This window comes from Dunckerocampus dactyliophorus, chromosome 18 (assembly GCF_027744805.1).
Source record: "Dunckerocampus dactyliophorus isolate RoL2022-P2 chromosome 18, RoL_Ddac_1.1, whole genome shotgun sequence".
Lineage (NCBI taxonomy): Eukaryota > Metazoa > Chordata > Actinopteri > Syngnathiformes > Syngnathidae > Dunckerocampus > Dunckerocampus dactyliophorus.
In genome coordinates, this window is record NC_072836.1 from 16,059,575 (window position 1) to 16,082,806 (window position 23,232).

At 42.3% G+C, this 23,232-nt stretch overlaps 1 protein-coding gene across 2 annotated transcripts; it reads right to left on the reverse strand.

Moving 5' to 3' along the window:
* Positions 1-5,356: 5,356 nt before the first annotated feature.
* Positions 5,357-23,077, reverse strand: smarca4a (SWI/SNF related, matrix associated, actin dependent regulator of chromatin, subfamily a, member 4a). 2 transcript variants are annotated; one of them, XM_054759960.1, is made up of 34 exons: positions 22,950-23,077; positions 20,555-20,818; positions 19,554-19,686; positions 17,532-17,990; positions 17,141-17,239; positions 16,490-16,745; positions 16,273-16,399; positions 16,023-16,196; positions 15,578-15,751; positions 15,286-15,453; positions 15,152-15,202; positions 14,806-14,936; positions 14,665-14,728; positions 14,471-14,577; positions 13,208-13,355; positions 12,966-13,129; positions 12,737-12,803; positions 12,506-12,616; positions 12,142-12,384; positions 11,882-11,995; positions 11,560-11,667; positions 11,365-11,451; positions 11,220-11,266; positions 10,411-10,577; positions 9,329-9,492; positions 8,989-9,216; positions 8,394-8,471; positions 8,110-8,328; positions 7,758-8,020; positions 7,577-7,682; positions 7,387-7,488; positions 7,166-7,298; positions 6,681-6,820; positions 5,357-6,005 (listed from the first exon to the last, which is right to left on the reverse strand). In XM_054759960.1, the coding sequence occupies exons 2-34, from the start codon at positions 20,774-20,776 to the stop codon at positions 5,973-5,975; spliced, it is 4,887 nt and encodes a 1,628-aa protein (XP_054615935.1). In that variant the 5' UTR covers positions 20,777-20,818; positions 22,950-23,077; the 3' UTR covers positions 5,357-5,972. The 2 variants fall into 2 exon arrangements, with proteins under 2 accessions (XP_054615935.1, XP_054615934.1); XM_054759959.1 differs by having other exon boundaries at positions 8,950-9,216.
* Between the last annotated feature and the right edge of the window lie 155 nt (positions 23,078-23,232).

Below are 23,232 nucleotides of genomic sequence, written 5' to 3' on the forward strand. Positions count from 1 at the left end.
TTTGTCGGCAAGCCTACGTCACACGGCAGACACGTGGGATTTGTCGCCGCACGCCGACTGGTTTTTGTGATCAGCTTTGAAAGGCATTTATTGGCATACGCCAATCGAGTGGTTTTTTGCGGAAATCGTCCGATATTCATCGGTGGCCGATCAAACGGAGCATACCTAGTTATATAGTATTAAATATGTATCAGTATTGTGTATTATCTATTTAAATGTTGTGTTGTTGTGGTTCATTGCAAACTAAAGCAAGATCAGGAACATTGCAGATAAACAGAATTTACTTGTACAATGAAGGGGCATCAATTAAATACATTTTAGTACAATAACTACATCCATTGGTCTATCCACCCGTATCGTCTTCAGACTCGCTGCACTAAAATCATCTCAGACATATCTGGGGAAAAATGCCTATTTTTAGAAATATTGGACAACCAGCATCATCTCCCAACAGAAGAGCAGTTTCAGTGGCTGATTACTATCACTGCCCTGCTCCATTGAGAAGTAGAAAAGTGATTTTGTCAGCTAATCAGACCCAAGCAGCCTAATGTAGGATGTGATATTGTTTGAAAGGAGGCATGCAGTAGCGTGCTCAGTGTGGAAGAACGCAGAAGACAGCTGGGATGTTCACAGAATTCCGTCCTTGGGGAACAGTCTTCCCCCCTTTATAAGATTTAACAGGTCAAGAAAGTGTCATTGTCAAGGTTTACGACCAGCAGCCTTCTACTGTACATCATGTCCCAACCACTACTTTCATTCAAGAAGTTTACGTTAGAATTTACTAAAAAGCATTTTGAAGCTGCTGCTCACATTCCAGGACCAACATACTTTGAATGGATGTGGGTCTGGTGGAAAAGAGCATGGAGAGTCCTAAACACCAGCTGTTTAATGTAGCTAAGGCAGAGTTATGGTTGGGGGGGGGGAAATCTGCATGTGATTACAAGTTCAAAGTCTGGAACTCCCACTATAAGATCGTTTAACAAGAGGTTTGCATCACAGCGGAAGAGATAAAGTGCATCCCGACAGATAAAGCCTCAAAACGACAACCTTGGACTCAACTGAAAGTCAAGTGAGATTAGTTCAATAATAATAATCCTCAAGCAACTGGTTGATAACAACATTGATATTGTCTGTTAAAAAGGAGCACAAGTTGGTCGTCGTGATGCAAGTCCGTGCGTTATCGGGGAAAGATACAGTGGTGTGAAAAAGTCTTTGCCCCCTTCCCGATGTCTTTTTTTTTTTTTTTTTGCGTGTTTGTCACACTTAAATGTTTTAGCTCATCAAACAAATTGAAATATTAGTCAATGACAACACAACCGAACAAAAAAATGCAGTTTCTAATGGAAACTTTTTATTATAAAAGGGAGAACAAAAAATCCAAAAGCCCGTGCTGACTTGCTGTGAACAAACATGCGGGTGGAATCATGTGACACACAAAACCATACAAGAAGAAAGACATAAGTCCGTCGTCTTCCGCTTTGCAAGGCTCCTTTAGACTTACGAGAAGTGGAATTACTTCTGCGAGTCATTATGGAGTATAAGACAACAAAATATGAGGAGAATGCCGACTTGGGTGAGTTATGTCCGTCGAAATATTCAGATATTATGTTGGCTTATCGTCGCAGCTCACCCCTGGTCACGTGACGTCATCATTCTCATAGTGCCTGTCTACAAGGCAACGACAAGCCGGCGGTTTCAGATTTGATGTTTTCTGATGTTAAAAAAATGAAAATACAGTTTCAGGTCACCCAGAACGCCGTTCGCATGCGGATGAGAGGCTGAAACGATAAAATACTTTGCCATTTTGACCTGAAAGCGTTTCCGTGCGGATTTTGTGATTCGGGCCAAGTGGCTAGCATGTTGGCCACACAGTCAGGAGATCGGGAAGACTTGGTTTCGAATCTCCGTTTGGGCATCTCTGTGTGGAGTTTGCATGTTCTCCCTGTGCATGCGTGGGTTTTCTCCTAAAAACATGCATGTTAGGTTAATTGGCCACTCTAAATCGTCAATAGGTATGAATGTGAGTGTGAATGGTTGTTTGTCTATATGTGTCCCGCGATTGGCTGTACCCCGCCTCTCGCTCCCTCCTCCCTAGTGAGGATAAGCGGCATAGAAAATGAATGGATGAATTGTATCGTACACCGTGCATCTAGGTGCATATCGAATTGTTCACCACAAATACATTTACAACCCTAGTATCCAGCGGTTGTCATTAATGCAACAAAATAAGTCAATGCGCGCTTGGCGGTGTGCCATGAGGTGTTTCTATAAAAATAATAAATGCTGGGAACACTTGGTGTACTAGGACCACTTCATTGCCAGCTACTTCAATGAGATGTATTTGTATCACACAGGGGGAAAAAAATAAAAAAAAGAATACAACCTGCGGCAAAAAGGACAAGACAGGGCAGATCCTCACAATAACGTTTTTTCCCAGAGGGAGAGAGAAACACACCCTTCTGTGACAAAGTCAACATGTTCTGGATCTTCCAGTAAGTTTGCCTTACCTGTGTTCACCCGGGGGGGCTACATCAGGTTGCCGCTCATTTCTCGTTTGCGTCAGCGAGCATTTTTGTGGTTTGATCGCGTCTGGCTTCTGCAATGCAATCATGAATAAAGTCAGCGTAATATTACGGCAAACTTGAGTCACACAGGTAATGGTCAGAGGCAGGCTCCCACTTCAGGACGTGATCTTTACTTGCAGCTAATAGTTTGGCAAATAACCGAAGTGAAGAACAAAAAGGATATCGACTCCAAACACTGTCTCGCTCACGGCACGATCACCACAACTTCACCAACGCGCTGCAGTGTGACAGTTTTTCCTTCAAAAGTTGAAAAATGGCTTAAGCTTATCTTAAGCTAAGCTTAACTTTCCCAAAAAAGCAATTTAATTTGTACTCTTTCATAAAAGTAAGTAGTTCCAAGGGAAAGTAATTACAGTAATTACACTTTTATCGCAGTCAATTGGTCCCGACCGTGAATTTCCGCATGTAGACATGAAATAACACCCCAAAGGCACCGTTACACTCCTATCAATGTGCAGGCTACGGGATCACTGCAGGGATATAAGAGACGGCCACCGCTAGCATAGCAAGCTACTGAACTAACTAGTTAGCCTCTCAAATGTACTTATTCTAAACATAAGAAAGGGTTTCAAACGGAGTCAGGAAGAAGGACACAGTAAGAAGTCAAAACCTTACCACTTCCACACAGAATGGGAGGAGAACTGCCATGGCTGACTACATGCAGTGTGAAGGTAATCTCATGATGTTCGAACCACGATACATCACCGATATTCAGGCTGGTTTCGGTGATACTGTTTTGATACTTTGCAAATTCACTTAATGTGCCTGGTAAATTTTAAAAAGAAATGTATTTCATCTCATAGCAAAAATAATACAAGTAATTTAATTACAGTAATTAAGTAATTAATTAAATGTATTAATTAAATGCACTATTACTTTAAGTAATCCTTGAAGTACAGTATACTGAGGTAGTGGGATGATTTACAATATAGTCAAGATAATCTACAATATAGATACTGTATACATTCTAATATAATACAGAAGCTAATTCAATTTAGAATACATTATAAATTGGAGGCTAACTCGTTAGCTCGCTAGCTTGCTAATGGTTAAAGGCACGGCCGTCTCGTGTCCCTGCAGTGACCCCGTAGCCTGTGCATTACAGCTGAGGGCTCTAATAATGGTTACGATTGTATTTAGAAAGTTAAAACTAGGTTTTCTATACTACAGCTACAAAAATGTGCCGTTTATTAATATCGATTCCAACTTCACTTATCCCGGTCGAATCTGGAATCAATTAACCACAATAAACAAGGGATGACTGTACTAATTAAATGCAGCGCGAAATTCGAACCGCGGTGTGGCAAGGGACGGCTCCACTGGAAAACAACAACGCCATTATTGCCAGCACTGTTCCTGTGGTTAAACATTCTTGACACCTTGTTGGAAAAGTGAAACTTACTTTTGCAAACTATCTTGGAGGGAAAGTGTCCTAACTCGCTGCTGGAAACACGGATCCAACAGAGCTCCTGCAGCAAGGTCCACTGTTTTGTTTGACCCGCCATTCACCCAGTTTTCCTTGGCAAGAAGAGAGTCCAAAAATTTTAAGGCGATTGAAACGTGCTACTTCAACGCATGGATTCATATCACCGTACTGTATAGGCCACCATTAGATATGTTGTATCAGCAGCAGTATTTCAATGACCACATATAACTAGAATGTCACTTTGTAGAGCACAGACCTCCACCAAAACGGAAAAAATACACAATTAAATGTATCTTAATGCATCTGTTAGTTAGCAGGCTACTTCCTGGTTCATGGAGATCGATGACAGTTGTCATAGTGACTCAAACTGTAGGGTCAAGCGATACTGAATATTGTATTGAGTCGATACCAAATATAGGGCCAGTATTGACGATACCGATACTGATACTTTGTAAATTGAAATGTTTAACTATCGTCGCATGGTTTTGTGATTTTTGCCTTTATTGTGTTGATTATGATTATAATCAAAACAAAATTTAAATAACTAAAAATACACAAATAATATCAACAAAGCATTGATTATTGCCTTATTCCCTGTTAGTATATACAATTGAGCAAAATAAAGCCAATAGTGTGAAACAACTCAACAGAAGCAAAAACTACACCATAAACAGCATATAGCAAATACCACCTCGTGGTATTAAGACTTTTGCACACTATAGTCAGATATTGCTGAACTTATAGCACATAAGTATACTATAACACCAGCATCAGTGACATTGCTGAGTGTCTGAAGTGGGAGTGGCAGCTTGGATGCATTTCACAGCCCATTGACAAACCCACTTCTTGGTTACTGTGGTCTCATCACCTTGAACCTCGAAAAAGATAAGAATGAATGGTGACCGTCGCGACAAAGTCAACAAAGGAGCTGCAAGGTTCAGACTCCATGTCAAAGTGTGCAGCAACATCGCTGTTGCCGTAATGAAAAGCTGTACACAGCTGAACAAATATGTGACAGGTCCACGCAACCATTTTAGAAAAAAGGCAATACTGGCCATGTATTTACTTGGTATCAGATCGAGCCCAAAATCGGCATGCACACCTACTTTGAATAGTCGAACGCGGTTTATAATAGTTAAGAGTAACAATTGATTAAAATGAACGGATGTACACCACCTAAGAAAACCATGACAAAGACCAAAATAATGAAAATAATAATTGCTGTACCAGAGTGAAAATGCCCTATTCAGCCTGCAAAACTGACGTGTGGTCAGAAGGCCACCTAGTGGTCAGATGTTGTCACGTCAAAATAATAAAATACAATAGATGAGCCTATTCATTACGAGATGCCTTTATTGTACTTTTTGGAATCCAGTGACACCGACACGAGAAAATGGTCCCATCCCTCCCTCCCCGTTTACAAACACAACCTGAGAGAGAGGGTCTGCAGGCGGGCCGTACCATGATCCCGCTTGTAGTCTTAAATTACGCACAAGATAATAACAAAGACACGTCCAGGTGCATTTCCACAACATGCATTCAAAAATGGATTTCATGAAAAGCAGTGACTCCTGGTTCACTTCTCAAAAGGAAAAGATGACAAAACTAATACAACCTTAAAAAAACAAACCAAAAAAAAAAACAGCGGTCTATATGGCCCTTCGTCAGTCTAGATTTCATGTTCCGCTTAAGGAGAAAACAAAAAAGGCAAAGACACACACCTAATCTTAAGAAAACATGTTTAAATATGGAAGTGGATCATATCATACGTTCATATTCACTTTTTTTTTTTTCCTTTTTCAATTAGTGATATCATGAGAATACAACAGTCTCACTAAAAATCAGATCTAGGTAAAAGTGGGCCCTTCCACTGACTGTCTCCCTGCTGTATCTAAGTAAAATATATAAGGTCCAGTCAAGTAGCTCAGGGGGCCGTTGGTCCAATTAGAAGTGGTTCATGTTCAGTCCTCTTCACTGCCGCTGGCCGAATGATCCTGAAAGAAAAAAAACATTTCACTTTTTGAGCTAAGAAAAACACAGACAATTTGCCTCCTGAAATGTTTTAGGACACAAATATCCACTGATTATGATGACTTTTTGTCCCCATTTATGAGGGCAAATCACTTTACACCTTAATGTTTGTATATACACAAAAATATGAACACAACACTGCTCCCATCTTTTATGAGCTGAAATCAAAGATGTAAAACTTTTTGGGAACACACAAAAGGCGTATCTCGCTCAAATACTGTCAGGAAATCTGTGTTAGTGAGCACTTCTCCTTTGCCGACATAATCCCTTCACCTGTCAGGTGTGGCATATCTAGATGCTGATTAGACAGCATGATTTTTCACAGGTGTGCCTTAGGCTGGCCACAATAAAAGGCCACTTCAGCATTATCACACGGCACAATGCATGTCGCCGGGTCCAAAGTCCTTACAGAGGGAGCTCCTGCCACCTACATCAATATTGTGTGGCAAGAGACGGGGGAAGGCCTTTTTCTGTGCCACCATGACTGTGCCCCAGTGCACAAAGATGCGGTTGGATGCATTTGTTGTGGAAGAACAGAGATGAAGTACAACAGAATTTGGAGTCGCGCCCTCAGTGACACCTGACATATTTTCCAGTCTGAATCAGTGTGATGTTGAAAGAGCGCATAAATTCCTTACCTCTTCCGGATCGTCCTCGCTGTCGTCGTCGCTCACCACAGGTTTTGCGCGGACGCCGCGGCCTCTCCGCCGCTGTCCTTTTCCACCACGCTCCCCTTTTTCTTTGCGGCTCAGTTTAATCTTCACCTTCACAGAACGGGCTTAGAGAAAACACAGTCATTAAACAGACGAATCATGTCTGAATTTAACAGTAATAAAAAATATTAAAGAGTTGAAGTAAATATTCTTGGATCCTTTGGAGTAATAAGAAATATTAAAGAGTTGAAGTAAATATTCTTGGATCCTTTGGAAAGCTACTCAACATCTGCTGGTGAGCTGTGGTAACTCATGAGCTCCCCAATGGAGGCCCTGGTTTAGAGTATCAAAAATAGGCATTTCTAGGATTGTGTGCATCATTCGTTGTTTTTCACAATTGGCCCGCAGTGGTCTTAGACCCCTCCTTGTAGACAATTTTATAGAAACACGTTGCTGTTGCTACTACTCACATTCAGACTCGGAGCCTTCATCGAGCTCTTCCTCCTCCTCTTCGCTGTCTTCGCCTTCACTGTCCTCCTCCTTCTCGATCTTCTGTCTCACGCTGGTGAAAACCGACTGAAGCACAATGGAGTCTTCATAGATCTGATGGGTTTATAGAGGGGGGGAGTAAAAAAGGTTAGCTGAAGGTGTAAAATATATTGGCCAAAAGGAGTTGGGGGTTGACGCTAACCAGAGATCCTTCGAGGTTGAATGTCTGAGCGTTCTGACATAGCAGCATCACGTCCTTCTCCAGGTCATTCAGGCTACGGTACTTATGGCTACGAATCCTCTCCTGATTGATGGGATGGAACGTTACAACAGTCAGGTGTGGACTGACATGAAATATAAACAATGTGTGAAACATTTAATCAAAATCTCACCTTGATCTTCCTAAAGTCTACTGGTTTGCGGATGAGCTCATAGTACTCAGGCAGTTCTTTGCGGGAAGGCAGCTGGATGAAGACTTCACTCAGCTGTCGTCCATTACTGTGGAGACAAGGATGCAGATGTATTAGTACGCATCAGTTAAGACCAAGCTTCAAGATTCCGTGAAGCGCTCACCCGTCCTTGTACTTGATGACGGCATCAACTATCTTCTTCATCTTCTTGGTCAGGGAGGGAGGGTTAGGAGAGAGCTTTTCAGCAGGCGGACGACCACGTTTCTTTGCTTTCTTCACCTCCTCATCCTTGTCACGGCCTCGCCCGCTGCTGGAGCTCGGTGTTGCGGGGCCGCCGTCGTGGTCACGGTCTCGCTTGCGCTTTCGGGTTGTCTTTTTGTGTCGCACTTCCTCTTCAATATCTTCCAGATTGCCCTCTTCTATGGCCTGTTGAGAAGAAAGCACTAGTGAGATGATCCAGGACTAAAAGAAAAAGCAACAAATTTAAATGCTCGTTCATCGGGGCAGCAACGCACCTTTAACCACTGTTTCTCAGTGAGTGAGTCGCTGTAGTCCACCTCCTTGCGCTGACGGGATCCTCGGCCAAACATCTTCTCCTCCTCCTCTTCACAGGTGAGCCTCTCAACCTCAGCGTCGTCTTTCAAAATCCAGCTGGGCATGTCATCCTCCTCCATCAGACGAGGTTTCCTCTTGGGGTTGCGGGCCTCCTCGCGGCGCCTGTCGAGATCCATGCGCTGAAAGACACAGTAGAGGGTAAGCGAACTCATCGTTGACTCATAATTTACAGTAAGATATTAACCATGAACTGATCAAATTCTTCTTCACTTCTGGCAATCATCTGATTGACCGTCTCATCATCAGGCACTTCATCTTCCTCCTACAGAGAGAGATCAGACAGCACAAGTGAGAGAAGGCAATAGGAGAAATATTGTGGTACCTCTGACCCAGCTCTCTCAAATAGAAAATAATTTCTGCAAAGTGGGGGTGGGGGGGTTGCATTGACAATTGTATGTATTAGATGGGGACAAGCGTTGCTTATTGTTACTGCAATATCTAAATGTCTCATAAGCCAAGCAAAAATAAAGCAGGGACAGCAGAAAGAGAGGGGGGAAAAAAAAAAGAGTGTAGTAGATCAAGTATCATATTAACCATCAAAGATTTGCATAGGAAGTAGAAATACAATATACAGTAGAAAAGGACAAGTCTGGATTGATGAAATCCTGAGAAAAGGAGGAAAAGAGAAAGAGAAAGAGACAGGGCGAAGGGGGAGGAAATAAGAGAATGAAGAGGTGGGGCAGCGCACAGGCGGATGCGGGTGGGTGGGCGATGTGGGAACACGTTCAGATCACACCCACCCACGCCCCCCTAGTGCGGCAGCCTCCTCGAGCCCCGACCTCGTCCTGCTCCTCGTGCTCCAGAATGGCCTGTAAGAAGGCCCGACGCTCATAGCCTGACGACTTCTGGTCAAACATGCCCGCCTGGATGACCTTCTGGTCCACGTTCAATTTGTACTTGGCTGCTGCCAGAATCTTCTCCTCCACGCTGTTGACGGTGCAGAGGCGGAGGACGCGCACCTCGTTTTGCTGGCCGATACGATGGGCCCTGTCTTGAGCTTGCAAGTCCTGTAAAATTTATGTAAAATGAACCTTCTTCTAAAGACCAATTTAAAAAAAAACATTTTTATTCACTGGCTACACCCGCATCAGTCACATTTCAACAAAACATGTATATTACTTGGTGAGGGTTCCAGTCGCTGTCAAAGATGATGACTGTATCAGCAGACTGCAGGTTGAGACCCAAGCCCCCTGCTCGGGTGCTGAGCAGAAACACAAAGTACTCGGAAGCTGGGTCATTGAAGGTCTTTAGCAGCATCCCACGATCCTCAGCCTTTGTGGTTCCTGTGAAAGGGGTATTAAAAATGTTTGTGTTGTACAAATTTGATTTAAAATGCTTAGGGTGTGGCTGGGCGGTGTTGTTTAAATTGAGCAAGCTTCCTTTACTCACTTCACTCTACTTAAAAAGAATACGTCTGTTTTGTATTAGTCTTCAAGTTCTCTCATAGCTTACTTTGGATTTGCATTTTTGGGAGCAGATTTAAAAAGAAGTTCTCATGGTCTTTAAAACCTTTATTGAGCAGCCACATTGCCACATTTGCAGAGGTGGGCTGTATACAGACAGGAAATAATATTCTACAAGCCGACCAATCATAGCTTTTACGGTCCACATCACCGCTACTCGCCGCTTTTTGGAGGTGCACATCTTGCTACATGCAACGGCATGACGAGGAAACAAACCAGCAAAATGCAACAAAATGAGAGTAGTGAAGCGTACAAACGTATTCAAGAATGAAAATGTGTGCTGTGTACAAAATACACAAGACACCAAAATGTTTTTGTACGCCATTCAAAGCAATTATGAAACTGAGGAGTTATACTACATTTTTTATAATTAAACTTAGAGACCCGTTGTTAGTCTACTGCTTGATTTTACAGCTCCACTTTTCTTTATGGTATATTCACAATATTTTCATATCTACCTAAGCCCAACTATGGGGTTAAAAGCAAACTGCAACACTACACTAAAAGTAGCTATATTAAAAAAAAAAAAAATGCTAGATATGCATATGCTCCCAGCTTTCAGTTATACTCAAATTAATGTTATGCTCCACCACCTACACCTGCAGCTGAATAAATAAAACTCTTAACCAATATCTGTGGTTAGCTGCAGCGCTAGTACTAGAGTAAGCATTACAGTATAAACATTAGAAATAAATGGCAGTGCATGTGTGACCTGTTTTCTTGAAAAGAGTGCCTCACCATCCAGACGTAGGTATTTGAAGTTGCGGTAGGCAAAGTAGTCTTCCATGATGGTCATAAGTGAGGTCATCTGACAGAAGAGCAGCACTTTGTGGTTGGTAGCCCTCAGCTTGGGCAGGATACGATCCAGCAGCTCAAACTTCCCAGAGGAGCGGAACAAATCAGGACTGGACAAGGAGAGGAAGCAAAAAGATTGAGAGATACATATATTTTCGCAGATTTCTTTTTTCGAGCGAAGACGCTCGCATCTACTTCTGCGACGGAGCCCCGTGGCCATCTTGTCTACGTATGTGTTCCACAGCGGAAGAAGATGCGAGTGTCTTCGTCACATACACATGAACGCACAAGCGACAGTGCGCAGGGATACGGCGGGAGACAAATATAATGCTGAGCGTTTCGTGAGGTTTGATTTTTTTTAGAAGGAATTTTTGAGATGCATATGGATTAATCTTTTGAACGCATATTGTTTTGAAACTCTTTACTTAACTGTCCCCAGCATCACAGAAATCTGACCAGAACTGGGCTTAGAAGACCAAGTGGGGGGTAAGTCGCTGTTAATGGACTACAATGATGGGGATGTCACAACTTCATGTAAAAAAATCCAAACTATTCCTTTAATGTGTAAAACCAAAGTTGAAATTTGTTTAATTACTGTGAGAGGCTTTTTAAAAGGGTTTACAGTTTATTTGCATGATTCATGATTTTTTTACCATTCGAGTGTAACCCCCGCGAACATCATGGCTCTATTGTACAGTACTTATACAAGCCCACAACACACACGCATGGAGTAGTGCTCAAGCTTTACATACCCACTCACTATTCCTCCAGAATAACCCAGATGCTCAGAGAAAGACTCCTGTAAAAGCACACAAGGACATCATGTATACTTATCTGCATAATGTAGCCAGCCAGATATAAGTTATTCACTCGATGGAAAGAAAAACTTCTCTGGACCTCAATGTGCTGGAACATGTAGGGATGGTTGCAAATCTTTCTCAGCTGCATGATTGTGTTCATCAGAGTCTTGGTGCCACCTTTACCCTGGAAGAAAACATTGGGAGATACACCTGTCAGTCAACACTTGCATTAGACAGATGAGTGATGAATGAATCACTTAGGTTTGCACAATTAAATCTTCCGCTTTCCTACCTTCTTGTCTTTCTCTGACCCATCTGTGAGCAGGACTCCCTTTGCCTGCATGTGTCTGTACAGCACTCTCTGAAGCGCCGACATGTCACATTTGATTACATACTCCACCTAGAAAACAACACAAAAATGAGGCAATTAGTGTTTGTGTGAGTGTTTGACAGCGACGGCGTGAGAATGAGGTTTGCTTGTGTTGAAAGTGACAATTTAAGCAGCAGATAAACGATGTTAATTCATCTGTGTAACAAGGGAATATTAAAAATCATTGTTTGCTTGATGTCCATGCTATTACCACACACACAAAAAAAACAAGCAGTAGTCAAACCTTCTCTGGCAGTTGGGCCTCGACTTCTTTTTTGAGTCGGCGTAGCAAGAAGGGCCGTAGCACCTTGTGTAAACGTCGAATAATGAGGATAGTTTCTTCTTCGTTCAGGTCAACCTTGAGGGAGGGGTAAATGGAGAGACGTACTTAAACACATTCGCAATCATTCAGTGAAGATTATATAGTATTAGCAAAGCTGGATAGGACCATGGATAAGTTTGGGCGATTTTCCATTCTTTTAACCCCTAGAACCAGAAGCTCACCTTCTCTCCAGTCATAGCAAAAGGGGCATTGAACCATTGTTCAAAGGTGCTGCAGCTCTTGAAAATAGTGGGCAAGAGGAAGTTGAGCAGAGCCCAGAGTTCAGGAAGCTTGTTCTGCAGAGGCGTGCCTGTGAGCAGCAGCCGCCGTGGGGCCAGGTAGTGCGTGTTCAAGACCTGGGTCAGCTTACAGTGGTGGTTCTTCATACGATGGCCCTCGTCCACAATCATATACTTCCAACGAAGCTTTTGGAGAAGATTATGGAAATGTGATAAGTGATGTGTGTGTGTGTGTGTGTGTGTGTGTGTGTGGGGGGGGGGGGGGGGGAAGAACTTTTATGGATTTGGCATGAGGATGGACACGTACCTTTGCTAGCACCTGCTTGTCTTTGATAATGTACTCATAAGTGGTGAGCAGCACATTGAATTTACCACTGCGCAGGATGGGGACAAATGCACGGCGGGCAGCTGGAGACCCCTGAAAAATAAGCAGTCAATCTAAATTACTCTTAAAGATCTTTTGTTCACTAATAATTGCTTGTTTGGCCGTTGTTTTTATGTTTGTCAGATTTTGAGCATGATATACTTAAAAACTGACCTTGTAAGAGACCTTCACCACAGATGGCGCCCACTTATCAAACTCATACACCCAGTTGGACAGAGTTCTAAGAAGAAACAGACATTTGTGTAAAAATGATTCTGCAGACTCAACTCTTGAGTATATTAACAAAAACAGATTAAAGATTAAATATACAGTATATTCAGGGAATTATGTATAGCCAAGCAATTATCAGTATTAGGAGTAGGAGGAGGATTTGTGGACTCACGAGAGGGGTACAATGATCAGGAAGGGCCCATTGATTCGCTTGTACTCCATGAGGTAGGTGATAAGAGCAATGGTCTGGATAGTTTTCCCCAGGCCCATTTCATCAGCAAGGATGCCATTTAAGTTGTTGTTGTAAAGTGATACCAGCCACTCTAGCCCTTTGATCTAAACAGAAAGGCCATGCTAGGATCAGTCCATTCAACGCATTAAGCCTATTATATACCATCAGCCTTGAATGTGCACCTGGTATTGTTTGAGCTGTCCGTTGACCAACAATGACGACTGTCTCTCCACTTTCTCTGTGACAGCGTGAGCCACAGCATAGTAGGACTGCAGGCCTCGGTTGAAAGCTGCATTACCATACTCATCATCCACATCCTGCTTGGCATGCCTGGGGCAGATTAAAAAAAAAAAAAAGAAAAAAAAAAAAGAAAAAAGAAGAGTGAAAAATCTGGGGGAAAAAACAAGACTAAAATTGCCCAACATTAACCTTTGAATGAGCTATATCACTAAAACTTTAAACTCTAGATCAGGGGTGCTCACACCTTTTCCAGTCTGCAAGCTACTTTTAAAATGACCAAGGCCTAAACATCTATATGAGTATTTACGTACATTGTACATGTATATCAGGGGTGCAAACACTTTTTAAGCATGCAAGTTACAAATCCAAATGATCTAACTCTTACTCTCTTACTACTAAACTACATACTAATGATTAGTATTTCAAATTCACAGTTTAAAGGTTTAAAAAAAAGTTAATATTCATGTGTCATTCATATATTCATTCAATCCAATATGGCAATAAATAACAATTATCATAATTACACAATACTTGTGTACATAACCTGAGTAGTATGTAAAAATAGCTACATAGCATTCATTCTCCATTACAGATCATGTATTATGTCCAATTAGCGACTGCTATCAAACATTACAGATACACAGGAAATGAAAATGATTATGCAAAAGACAATGCAGCCAAAGTCAAGGCAACATATTAAAAAGGTTCAGCAATGGGCACATTTTCCAATTAATCATGAAATGAAAGTGCACAAAACACACATTTCTATAGTGGAGTTCAGGACGCAAAGCAAGGCCATCAAACTACGTTATCTATATAACTAGCCACTACAAGTGAACGTATAACTTTTGTTATAGATATAGGAATCCAACTGCTGAGTTAGCTTTTCCATAATCGGAATAGTAAAGATGAAAGTTGCATTTCCTTGTGTCGCTGAAGACGTCTGTCAGCGACTCAGGAGGGGAGCATAATGTCAGCTGACTGATGACACATGTCATCTACAAAGTGACGTTTATGACGTGGATGACACATGCAATCGGCCCACAGAACCTTATCGCGATCGACGTGACGGGCACCGGGCGCTAGATCATTTGGATGTTCTTTTGATTTTATTTTGGCCTTTAATGGTGAGCTTACACAGTAAGACAGGCATTCGAACTTCAAGAGTAAAAATGATATTGCCAAGGGTAATGGTGGCTTCTTACTCGATAATGTGCTGGACATCCACTTCAGATACATCTTCACTGTCTGGGTCAGGGATCTTCTTTTTCTCTTCTGACTGAGAAGAAGCGTGTGGCTGCTCCTCCTCCTCCTTCACAAATGCCAAGGAGAAAAGGTCAGGCAGAATACTCCAAGAAACCTTCTACACCAGTGAAGAAGCAGTATTTGTGCAATGTACCTCCTCATCCTCCTCCTCATCTGAGCCACTGTCTTCACTGTCTGAGCGGGGCGCTACTTCGTACCTGAAGAAGACCAAGATACTCAAGAGAAATGCACTGAATATAATGACTGCAAACATTCATATAGACATTCCACTGACCCTGGGTTCATTTCAAGCCAGGCTTCCAGCTGACCCGCTTTAGGTGCATCAACTCCAGTCAGGATCTTTCCGCTATCCACATGAATGACCTTCACTGGGAGGTCACTCATTTGACTGGTCTCATCCAATGGCTGGCAAACAAGTATTAAAAAAAGAGGCAATTTATGTTACAGCCTCTTTAAATACAAGTGAATGTGGAATGTAGCTTGTTAAAGAGGCAACAGGTGAGGCACACCGAGCAAAGGAGTTATCAAATAACTAACCGCATTTCCTCCAAATGCAAAGAAGCACTGACAGCAGGGCACAATGCAATTTGAATGACAAAGTCAAATCTTCATTGACTAACCTCTCCATCAGGTCCAAGAGCAGCTGCACCACCCTCCGCAGTCTCCGGCTTCTGAAAACGACAGCAACATTTAACAATTAAAACTGAAACTTTAAAAAAATTGTACACTTCAAGTAAGCCGAGTACACATTCACCTTCTTTTTCTTCTTCTTTTTCTTCTCTTTGAGAGCTTGCACGGCTTTATGGGCTCGCACCAGCTCAGTGAGGTTGGCCACATATTCGTCTGTCTGTTGCAAGAGGTAGGCCAGACGCTTGTCTTTTTTCTGGTCAATAAGTTTACGATAGCCCTCCTCATCTTCGGCCTGCGAGAACAAACACCATTACATGGTTGCTCTGTACGGTCCTTCTGGGTGCTCACAATTAATTTAAAAGTGTCTTTATGTATGTTACAAAGATTGCGGAAATATTTTAGGTGCGACGCCTCACCATCAGCCTCCGCATTCTCTCCTTTTCAATGCGCTCGTTCTCTTTCTTCTGCTCGCGCTCCGTGTTGGCGTGGTATGTGGCCACCGCTTTGGTGGCTTTCTGAATCTTTGCTGTGATAGAGCGATGGTATTCCTTGAAGTCCTTGGCATGCTGCAGGATGCTGTTGAGGTATTCCTATGAACAGGACCAGAAACTCAGCTTCAGTGCTTGTTTTACTCATTACGCTGCAACAAACATTGCAGTTGTTGTATTTTAATCTATCAAAATTATTTTGAATGCAAAAAAGCTGAAATATTTTAAGAAAAACACACAGCCTTCAATAAAAATGTTGAGGATTCTAGTTCAGGTGGTCCAATTAGGCAAACCCTAAATGCACTTAAATGAATAACCATATCCACATCTATTAAACCCGCCTGCTTTATTTGATCCATTTTACGCTGCATACCTGATGTTTCTGTCGCCGTTTACGCTCTTGTTCAATCTTCTGCTGTTTCTCCAGCTTCTCTGTTATACGTGCTTCACGTAGAGACTGACGTTTGCTGCGCTTGTAGGCCTTTGCATTAAGAGCAGTTTCTAGAGCAGTGTCTCGACGCATGCAGACCACTACCTCCTGGCGGAGCTGAAGAAACAAAGAAGACCAAACGTCAGTTGCAAAAAAATAAATAAATAAAATGTATGTATGCATGCATGCATACCTGTCTCTGGAAGTTCAGAAGCCTCAAGGCTTTGAGCTCAATGTTGGCCTTGGTACGTAGGTCACCTGCAAGGGAGCCAGGCAGGTTCTCCAGCTCCTGAATACGGTGAGCAATACGGGCTTGTAGCCTGAAAAAGTAACACAAATATGCTTTAGAATATATAGCATTTGCAATAATAATTATATTTTTGAGAAAAGACGTCATTCAAATTTCTCACCGGTACTCTCTCTCCTGAAGGATCTCCACTGGGTCCAGTCCTCTGGGTTTTTGGATAGGGGTAATGCGGTTCTGTTTCTGGTGAAGCATCATGGTTGGGGGCTGTGCGGGCTGGCCTGGAGACTGTGTCTGAGGGGGCATTACTGGGGAGGCAGCGGGTGGCACAGAGGGTGGAGCAGGAGAGGGTCTGCCCGTGGGCTGAGGTGGAATCAGCTTCTGAGGAGGATTGGAAGGTGCAGCAGCATTCACCATTGGTCCTGTAACGAAGAGAGCAGAGAATTTTAAGTACGAAAATGCAAAAACAAAAATGCCTGAATTTTCAACCTTGGGATAATTTGTCCATCTAACGGCTACTGCTTGTAAACATTATATGTGTGAGGTGACAAAGCTACTTTTGTGGATCAGTGTGATATTTCAAATACTACAGTCAACAATTAATGTACACTTTACAATAATATAGTTAAATTACATCCACTGTTGATACAGCTGCATTGAGAAGCCTGTTAAAATGCCTAATTGATAGAATATTGAGGCTTAAAGGTAAATCAGACTGAGGAATCAAATAAAAAAAACTTAAGCTCCTCTGTATCTGCTTGACGTTATTAAACTCATTATCACGATTGTCATCCACAGTATTGATGTCAAACTATACCTTCAGGCCACGATTTCGGAGGTCCATTGGTAGGCTGGCCTTGCATACCTGGGGGAACTCCAGCAGGTCCAGGAGGTGGCATATTGGGCCCAACCATGCCTGAAAGAAAAATGTTTTACATAAAAAAATACTTAAGACTAGAAAAAAATAGACAATTAGTGGGGAGATCGGACTATCTCTGCAAAACAACACATTTCAATATCACATTTGTAAGTGGTTTGGCATGACTTTAATGTGGAGATACAGAGTACATACGAAAAAAAGCATTTTAGTGAGCTGTAAAACACTGGGCAAGCTCTGTTTACAACATATTTAATGTTTTTATGCATTGGGGCTTATATAACCAAATGATAGATGCATGGAATATGTATAGCATGTATGCTTTGCTCACCATGAGGTCTGCTGTAGTTGGCTTGGCCTGGTCCTGGTCCCGCTCCTGGTCCACCTGCAGGACCTGAGGAAGGGGGCATGTTGGGCATAGGTTGTTGCTGCATACCCGGCATGGGTCTCTTCCCTTGCACAGCCATTTGCAGGTGCTCCGGTAAGGGCTGACTGCGTGCCAGCATCTTGTAGGCCATAATCTGAGCCCTGAGTTGGTGCAACTGATTCTGGTTGAAAGGGGTGGGTCCAGCTGTACCGCCAGGTCCACCTCCAGCACCACCTGGTCCACCAGGACCTGGAGGACCCCCGCGGTTTGGCTGTCCCATTCCCTGATTTGGGTCCCCACTGCCCTCCATTGGGCCAGCACTTGGGCCAGATGGACCTCCTGGCATCATGGGGCCAGACGGAGGACCATTAGCCGGGACAGGGCTTGGCGCGTGCTCAGAGCCTGCCAGTGGAGACGGGTAACCTGGGAGGACACAAGATAAACAAGGATTGGATTAATTTTCAGTACGTTTTTAGAACAGGAAGATCAACATGCGGCTCGCCACAAATAAATTTAGACCACCACAAAGAGTAGATGGCATAGTAACTCAGCTTCTTAACACACCGCATACGTACCTGCTCTACACGGGAATAAGACAACGTAGCAAGATGGATCAGCTTTGCCAATTTAGTTGCTATATTTAGCGAGTCTTTTTCACACACACACAAAAAAACAACTAGCGACTAACTAGCAACTTTTTCTGGTCGTATTGGACACTTTCTCAAACCAACATGAAAGCACGTACTGCTCTTCTCAACGAGCGACGGCCCCTCCCCACATCTAAAAGCAATCACAAGCAGCTGCGTCTTGCTTTCTGACATAAAAAACACGCACAGAAAATAACTGACAGAAGAAAGATGATTTGTTTTGCTTTTCATGCTTTTTTGTACACTTTGTGATTTATGCACATGCATCATGGCCGATTATGCAACGACGATGTCGTCATACAGCAGCGCCGCCTCCCAAACCGGCTGCCACAGATTGCTTGCAGTTCAGTGGGAGACACTGGTATTGTTAAAAAGGTGTAAATGTGTCACCTAAACCCGTGGTTTTCCGTTGCTTTGCCAAGCAATGGAAAAAAAAAATGTTTCCACTTTGCATAATAAGACAGCACTCTTTCAGAAGATTTATCTTTCAGTGACCATTTCCTCATACTGTATACATGAATCTTTAACATACAGTATTTATATGCATATACATATTATACACTATATTAACTATTTGGTCAAATGTCATGTTATTATAGTGTCTCTCTCAGTCTTCTGCTACGGCAACTATCATTTTTGCTGTGAGGAAAAATATAACGAGGCACGCAGATTGCACTTACCTCAGCTGTCTTTGCATGCTGCCAAATTTATAACACAAGAGGAAAAACTGGCTAGATGTGTTCTCTAGCTCTCCTACCTCTTTCACCTTTACCTGTTACATCTTGAATGACTGGCTTTCTGTTCCGTGTGCATCTTTTGGTCTACTTGCAAACAGTTCAAAGTGCTGGATGAGTTGTAATAGTCAAAGGAACGAGAGATGTGGTTATTCAATTGTAGTCACGGCTTTGTGAAAGTCATTCTAAAACTTGTAAACAATATCTAGCAAATAAATGTCAACTGTCAGCTCTCTTTAAACTTTCAATTACTATTTCTTCTGTTTGTTTTTCTTGTCAGCTTACAACTTGTTTTAAAGTTAAAGCTAATTTCCATCATATTATGTGCAAGGATGACACCACCCTGTCTGTTATTTGTTTGTTTTTATTCCCCTTAAATCGCTCCTTGAGGAGCGGGAAAAATCATCAGTTTGAAGCTACTAAACACACCCCACTGTCATCTCAAAGAAAACGAGCATGCAAATAGTTTCCCAGACAGGATGTCGGCATATAAGGCTTTCAACACACAGTCCCCATCACAGTGTGTCGTGGTAAAAGTCTGCTGAAACCAGAGAGACGTTACGTGTTTCTAAGGACAGTGTGGCGTCCTTGTGGTGACATATTACCTTGGGAATGTTGGTCCATGGGGCTTGGAGGGGGTCCCATACCGCTGTGGCCTCCCGGTCTCATACCCATGCCTTTCATTTGGTTGTAGCGAGGGTCGTCTGGCATTCCCTTCTCATGCATGGCATCCATGGCCTGAATGACAGGCACACAGTAAACGTGCAAGAAATAAAAGTTAGGTATTTCAAGGCCAACACATTTATTATAGAATGGACTGAGTTGCTATTTGTGTGTTATTTGAAACCATTATTTTGGTCAGTGCACAGTGTTTCCCATACGTACTTGTGGCAGGCCGCCACAAATACATTTGAAACACCACAGAGACATTTGGAGCTAGTTTTTTTTTTTAAGCCATTGCTCATGAACACATTGTAATGGGACTGTCTGTGTAGCTGGTCATTACAACTCCGTACAGTAGATGGCATCATGACTCCTATATATACAGTATATCCTGCTGTCATGCGCATTTTGAGCCAATAAGATGTGTCTAATAGCTTCAAAATCAGTGCACGCTTCCATGTAGCCCAGGAAACATGTTTTGTTTTTTTTAAATCGCCCGTGCATGTTATATAGTGCACGCACAAATAAAACCAACACCCCGAAGTCAATAACTCCATATTCTCTTGTTAAATAAGGTTCAATGACATCATGCCTTGTTTATGACGCAACCTGACAGTTTTTAAGGACAAAACCCTGCGTTGACATGTGTACAAGAGGCCAAAAATATCCGTATTCATGTAGAGGCCTCAAAGCAACATGTGTCATGGCAAATTATGCCAATTAGACAATGACGTCATCCCCACGACACCGACTGACTACAGTACTGTGGGGGAAAACTGAATAATTTGATTTATTTGCCACTTACAAAAACAAATGTGTTGCCTGTTTAACATGAAACCTAAATGAATACACAAAAATAAATAGCAATGAATGAGTAGACTGGTGTTTCTGGTCAACATTTACATTACACAAAAGGATGGGAAATACAAAAAGACTCATGTACTTTGTGCATCTGGTGCATGTTGTCCTGAGGATATCCTGAGGGTCCCTGTGGAGGGTGTGGGTGTCCAGATCCAGGAGGTCCCGGACTGGGCCCCATCATACTATGGGCAGAGCCAGGGGAAGGACCTGGACTTGGGCCCATCATGCCACCTGGAGATAGCCCTGGGCCTGGGGAGGGACCTGGCCGAGGTGTCCCTCCCATTGGGGGATCAGGAGTGGACATCTCTCAGGTGAGAGTGGGACCACGTGACAGAAAAAAGGACCCCTATGGAGATAGATTATGCAAAACAGTCAATTTCACTTGTGTTAAATGTCAAACGTCAAGAAAAAAGGGGAAGAAAACATATTGAACAAATCAACAAAGTAGTACGTCTAGAAGCCTTTAAAGTAAGAGCCAATTCAGAGACTATTAGCACTGCCAATACCAAAGACGCATTTATACGTTTTCTAATACCGCGAGAGGCAAAAAGAGTTGATGACACAATTGCACACTAATGAATGGAGGAGTTTTAAGCCATAAAAACAGCTACAAGGTGGCAGAAGTACATTTTGATAAGAGCTCGGCACGGCTATTTTGCATGTAAAAACACACTCGACAGCAAGAAGGAAGTCAAAGAGCATGGAGGAGTGTAGAGTGCAGAATGTCACGCACTTAAGGGAAATTTTAACGCATGCACACGCACACACAGTTCAGTTCAAAACGTGAAAATTGTAAATAGTTCCTGGTGTTCTATTTGTAAATAAATAGTTATTTTGATGTAAAACAACCCTTTTTGTGTCGTTTATGTTGGTATAGTTGTTTAGTTATTTAAGCGGTAAAAAAGAAAACATTTTGTAAAAGGTTATGCTTGAAATGTGTCTTTTCACAAAAAGACGGTTTTTAGTCGGAAACTGATATTTTCCTGAAATTTACCTATGTTCTACTGCTGATTACTGAAGAACGGAAAAAGGTAGAAACAAACTTTTTTTCCTGATGAAAGACTGGAGTCTCATCTTTCATTTGGTAGATTCCATGCTTACGTAGCCATAGAACGCAATATTCTGTATGCCTTGAAAGATCAGTCAAAATCGTCTAAAACGGCCAGTAGTGAACGAGTGGTCTTTTGAAAAATGGCTGGGATTGAATGAGTTAACAAGACTGGTACACAAGTGACATACAGTATTAAAAAAATACAAAATATGTAAACCCAAAGCAATAACATCATTCACAAAACATGAAGAAAGGGTAAATTGTTTAACAAATCAACAACATAGCAAGTCTACAACCTTTTATATCGAGTCAAATCACACTTGAGGGGTACACGAGTGACACACACACACAAAAAAGATTATAAACCTGTGAGCCCAAATTTATATCAGCATTCACAAAACGTGAAGAAATCTTGAATTGTCCTGCAAATCAATAACATAGTAAATCTGGAAGATTTTCAGCCAATTCAGACACTGTAAACAAGATGGGTGCACGAGTGACACTTACAAAAAAATACTCTAAAATGTGTGAACCCAAGGTAATAACAGTCTAGAAGGCTGTCAAATCAAGTCAATTCAGACACTGTTCAAATTGGTATTAAAAAAATCTATAAACGTGTGAATGTGTAACAACATTCACAGAAAGTGGAGAAATATTAAATGACCTAACAACTCAATAATATAGTGGGTCTCGGACCCTTTAAAATTAAAATTCAATTCAGGAACTGCGAAATCTGGCCTGGTTCACCTCTAATAGTTAAACATGACAGATGTAAATCAACATTGTGACAATCGAATACGACTAATGACTCTATAAGAACGCTAATAATAGTGAAAGCAGATATTTACCTCAATATAATTGTCATATTTAACAACACTAACGTTAGCCGGGCCTAGCAAATTTCATTGTCAACGTTACTACACAACTAATCGTCGACAACATCGTATTTTACATTGCACTATGAAAACTGTACTGATGTTTAAATCCGAGATAGTCGTGATTTCGAAAAACACAAGCCATCACATTACTATGCGAGGTGAAAACTACACTGATAACAACATAAGTTGTTTCTTGACGGCAGCTAGCATGCTAGCAGGTTAGCCGAACTAGCTTAGCCGGCCATGCTCTTTTAGGCCAAATAGGTGCGAAAAAGAAAGAGCTGTTTCTTTAAAAAGTTCAGAGCATCCCTGGCCGCTCACGTTGATTGATCCGATGCGCCTCCCGTCCCCTATGAGCCTCTGCGCCGCTCACAACACATTTCCTAAAATACATTTTCATTCATTGCTCGCTGTCGCGCCACGGCCGGTAACTGTGATGTCGGTCGCTTTTTTCAACACAGCCTTCGAACACGAATGCATTGTGAACCAGTCATGCCGTACATAGACGCCGCTCGCTTCATGTATTAGCAACATAATATTAGACTTACACGAGTGTTAAGCAGCGGCGTTCAAAATCTCGCCGGTTGCAAAGTCTCTTGGTTGTCCTCCCTGCCAGAAAACAAAGACCGACCTACCCTGTCGTTTTTTTCCCTCACCTCCTCCCCTTCTCTCCGAGACTCAAGCGACTCAACAGCGCCCCCATTTACTGGTGCCTCGCACTGCACATGGGGATGGCCAATAACTGTTACAGTTGGTATCGATCCGACCGGTTTTCAAGCATCGTGTTTGCCGATACTGATACATTGTGCTTGATAACTTCCATGATCCTTG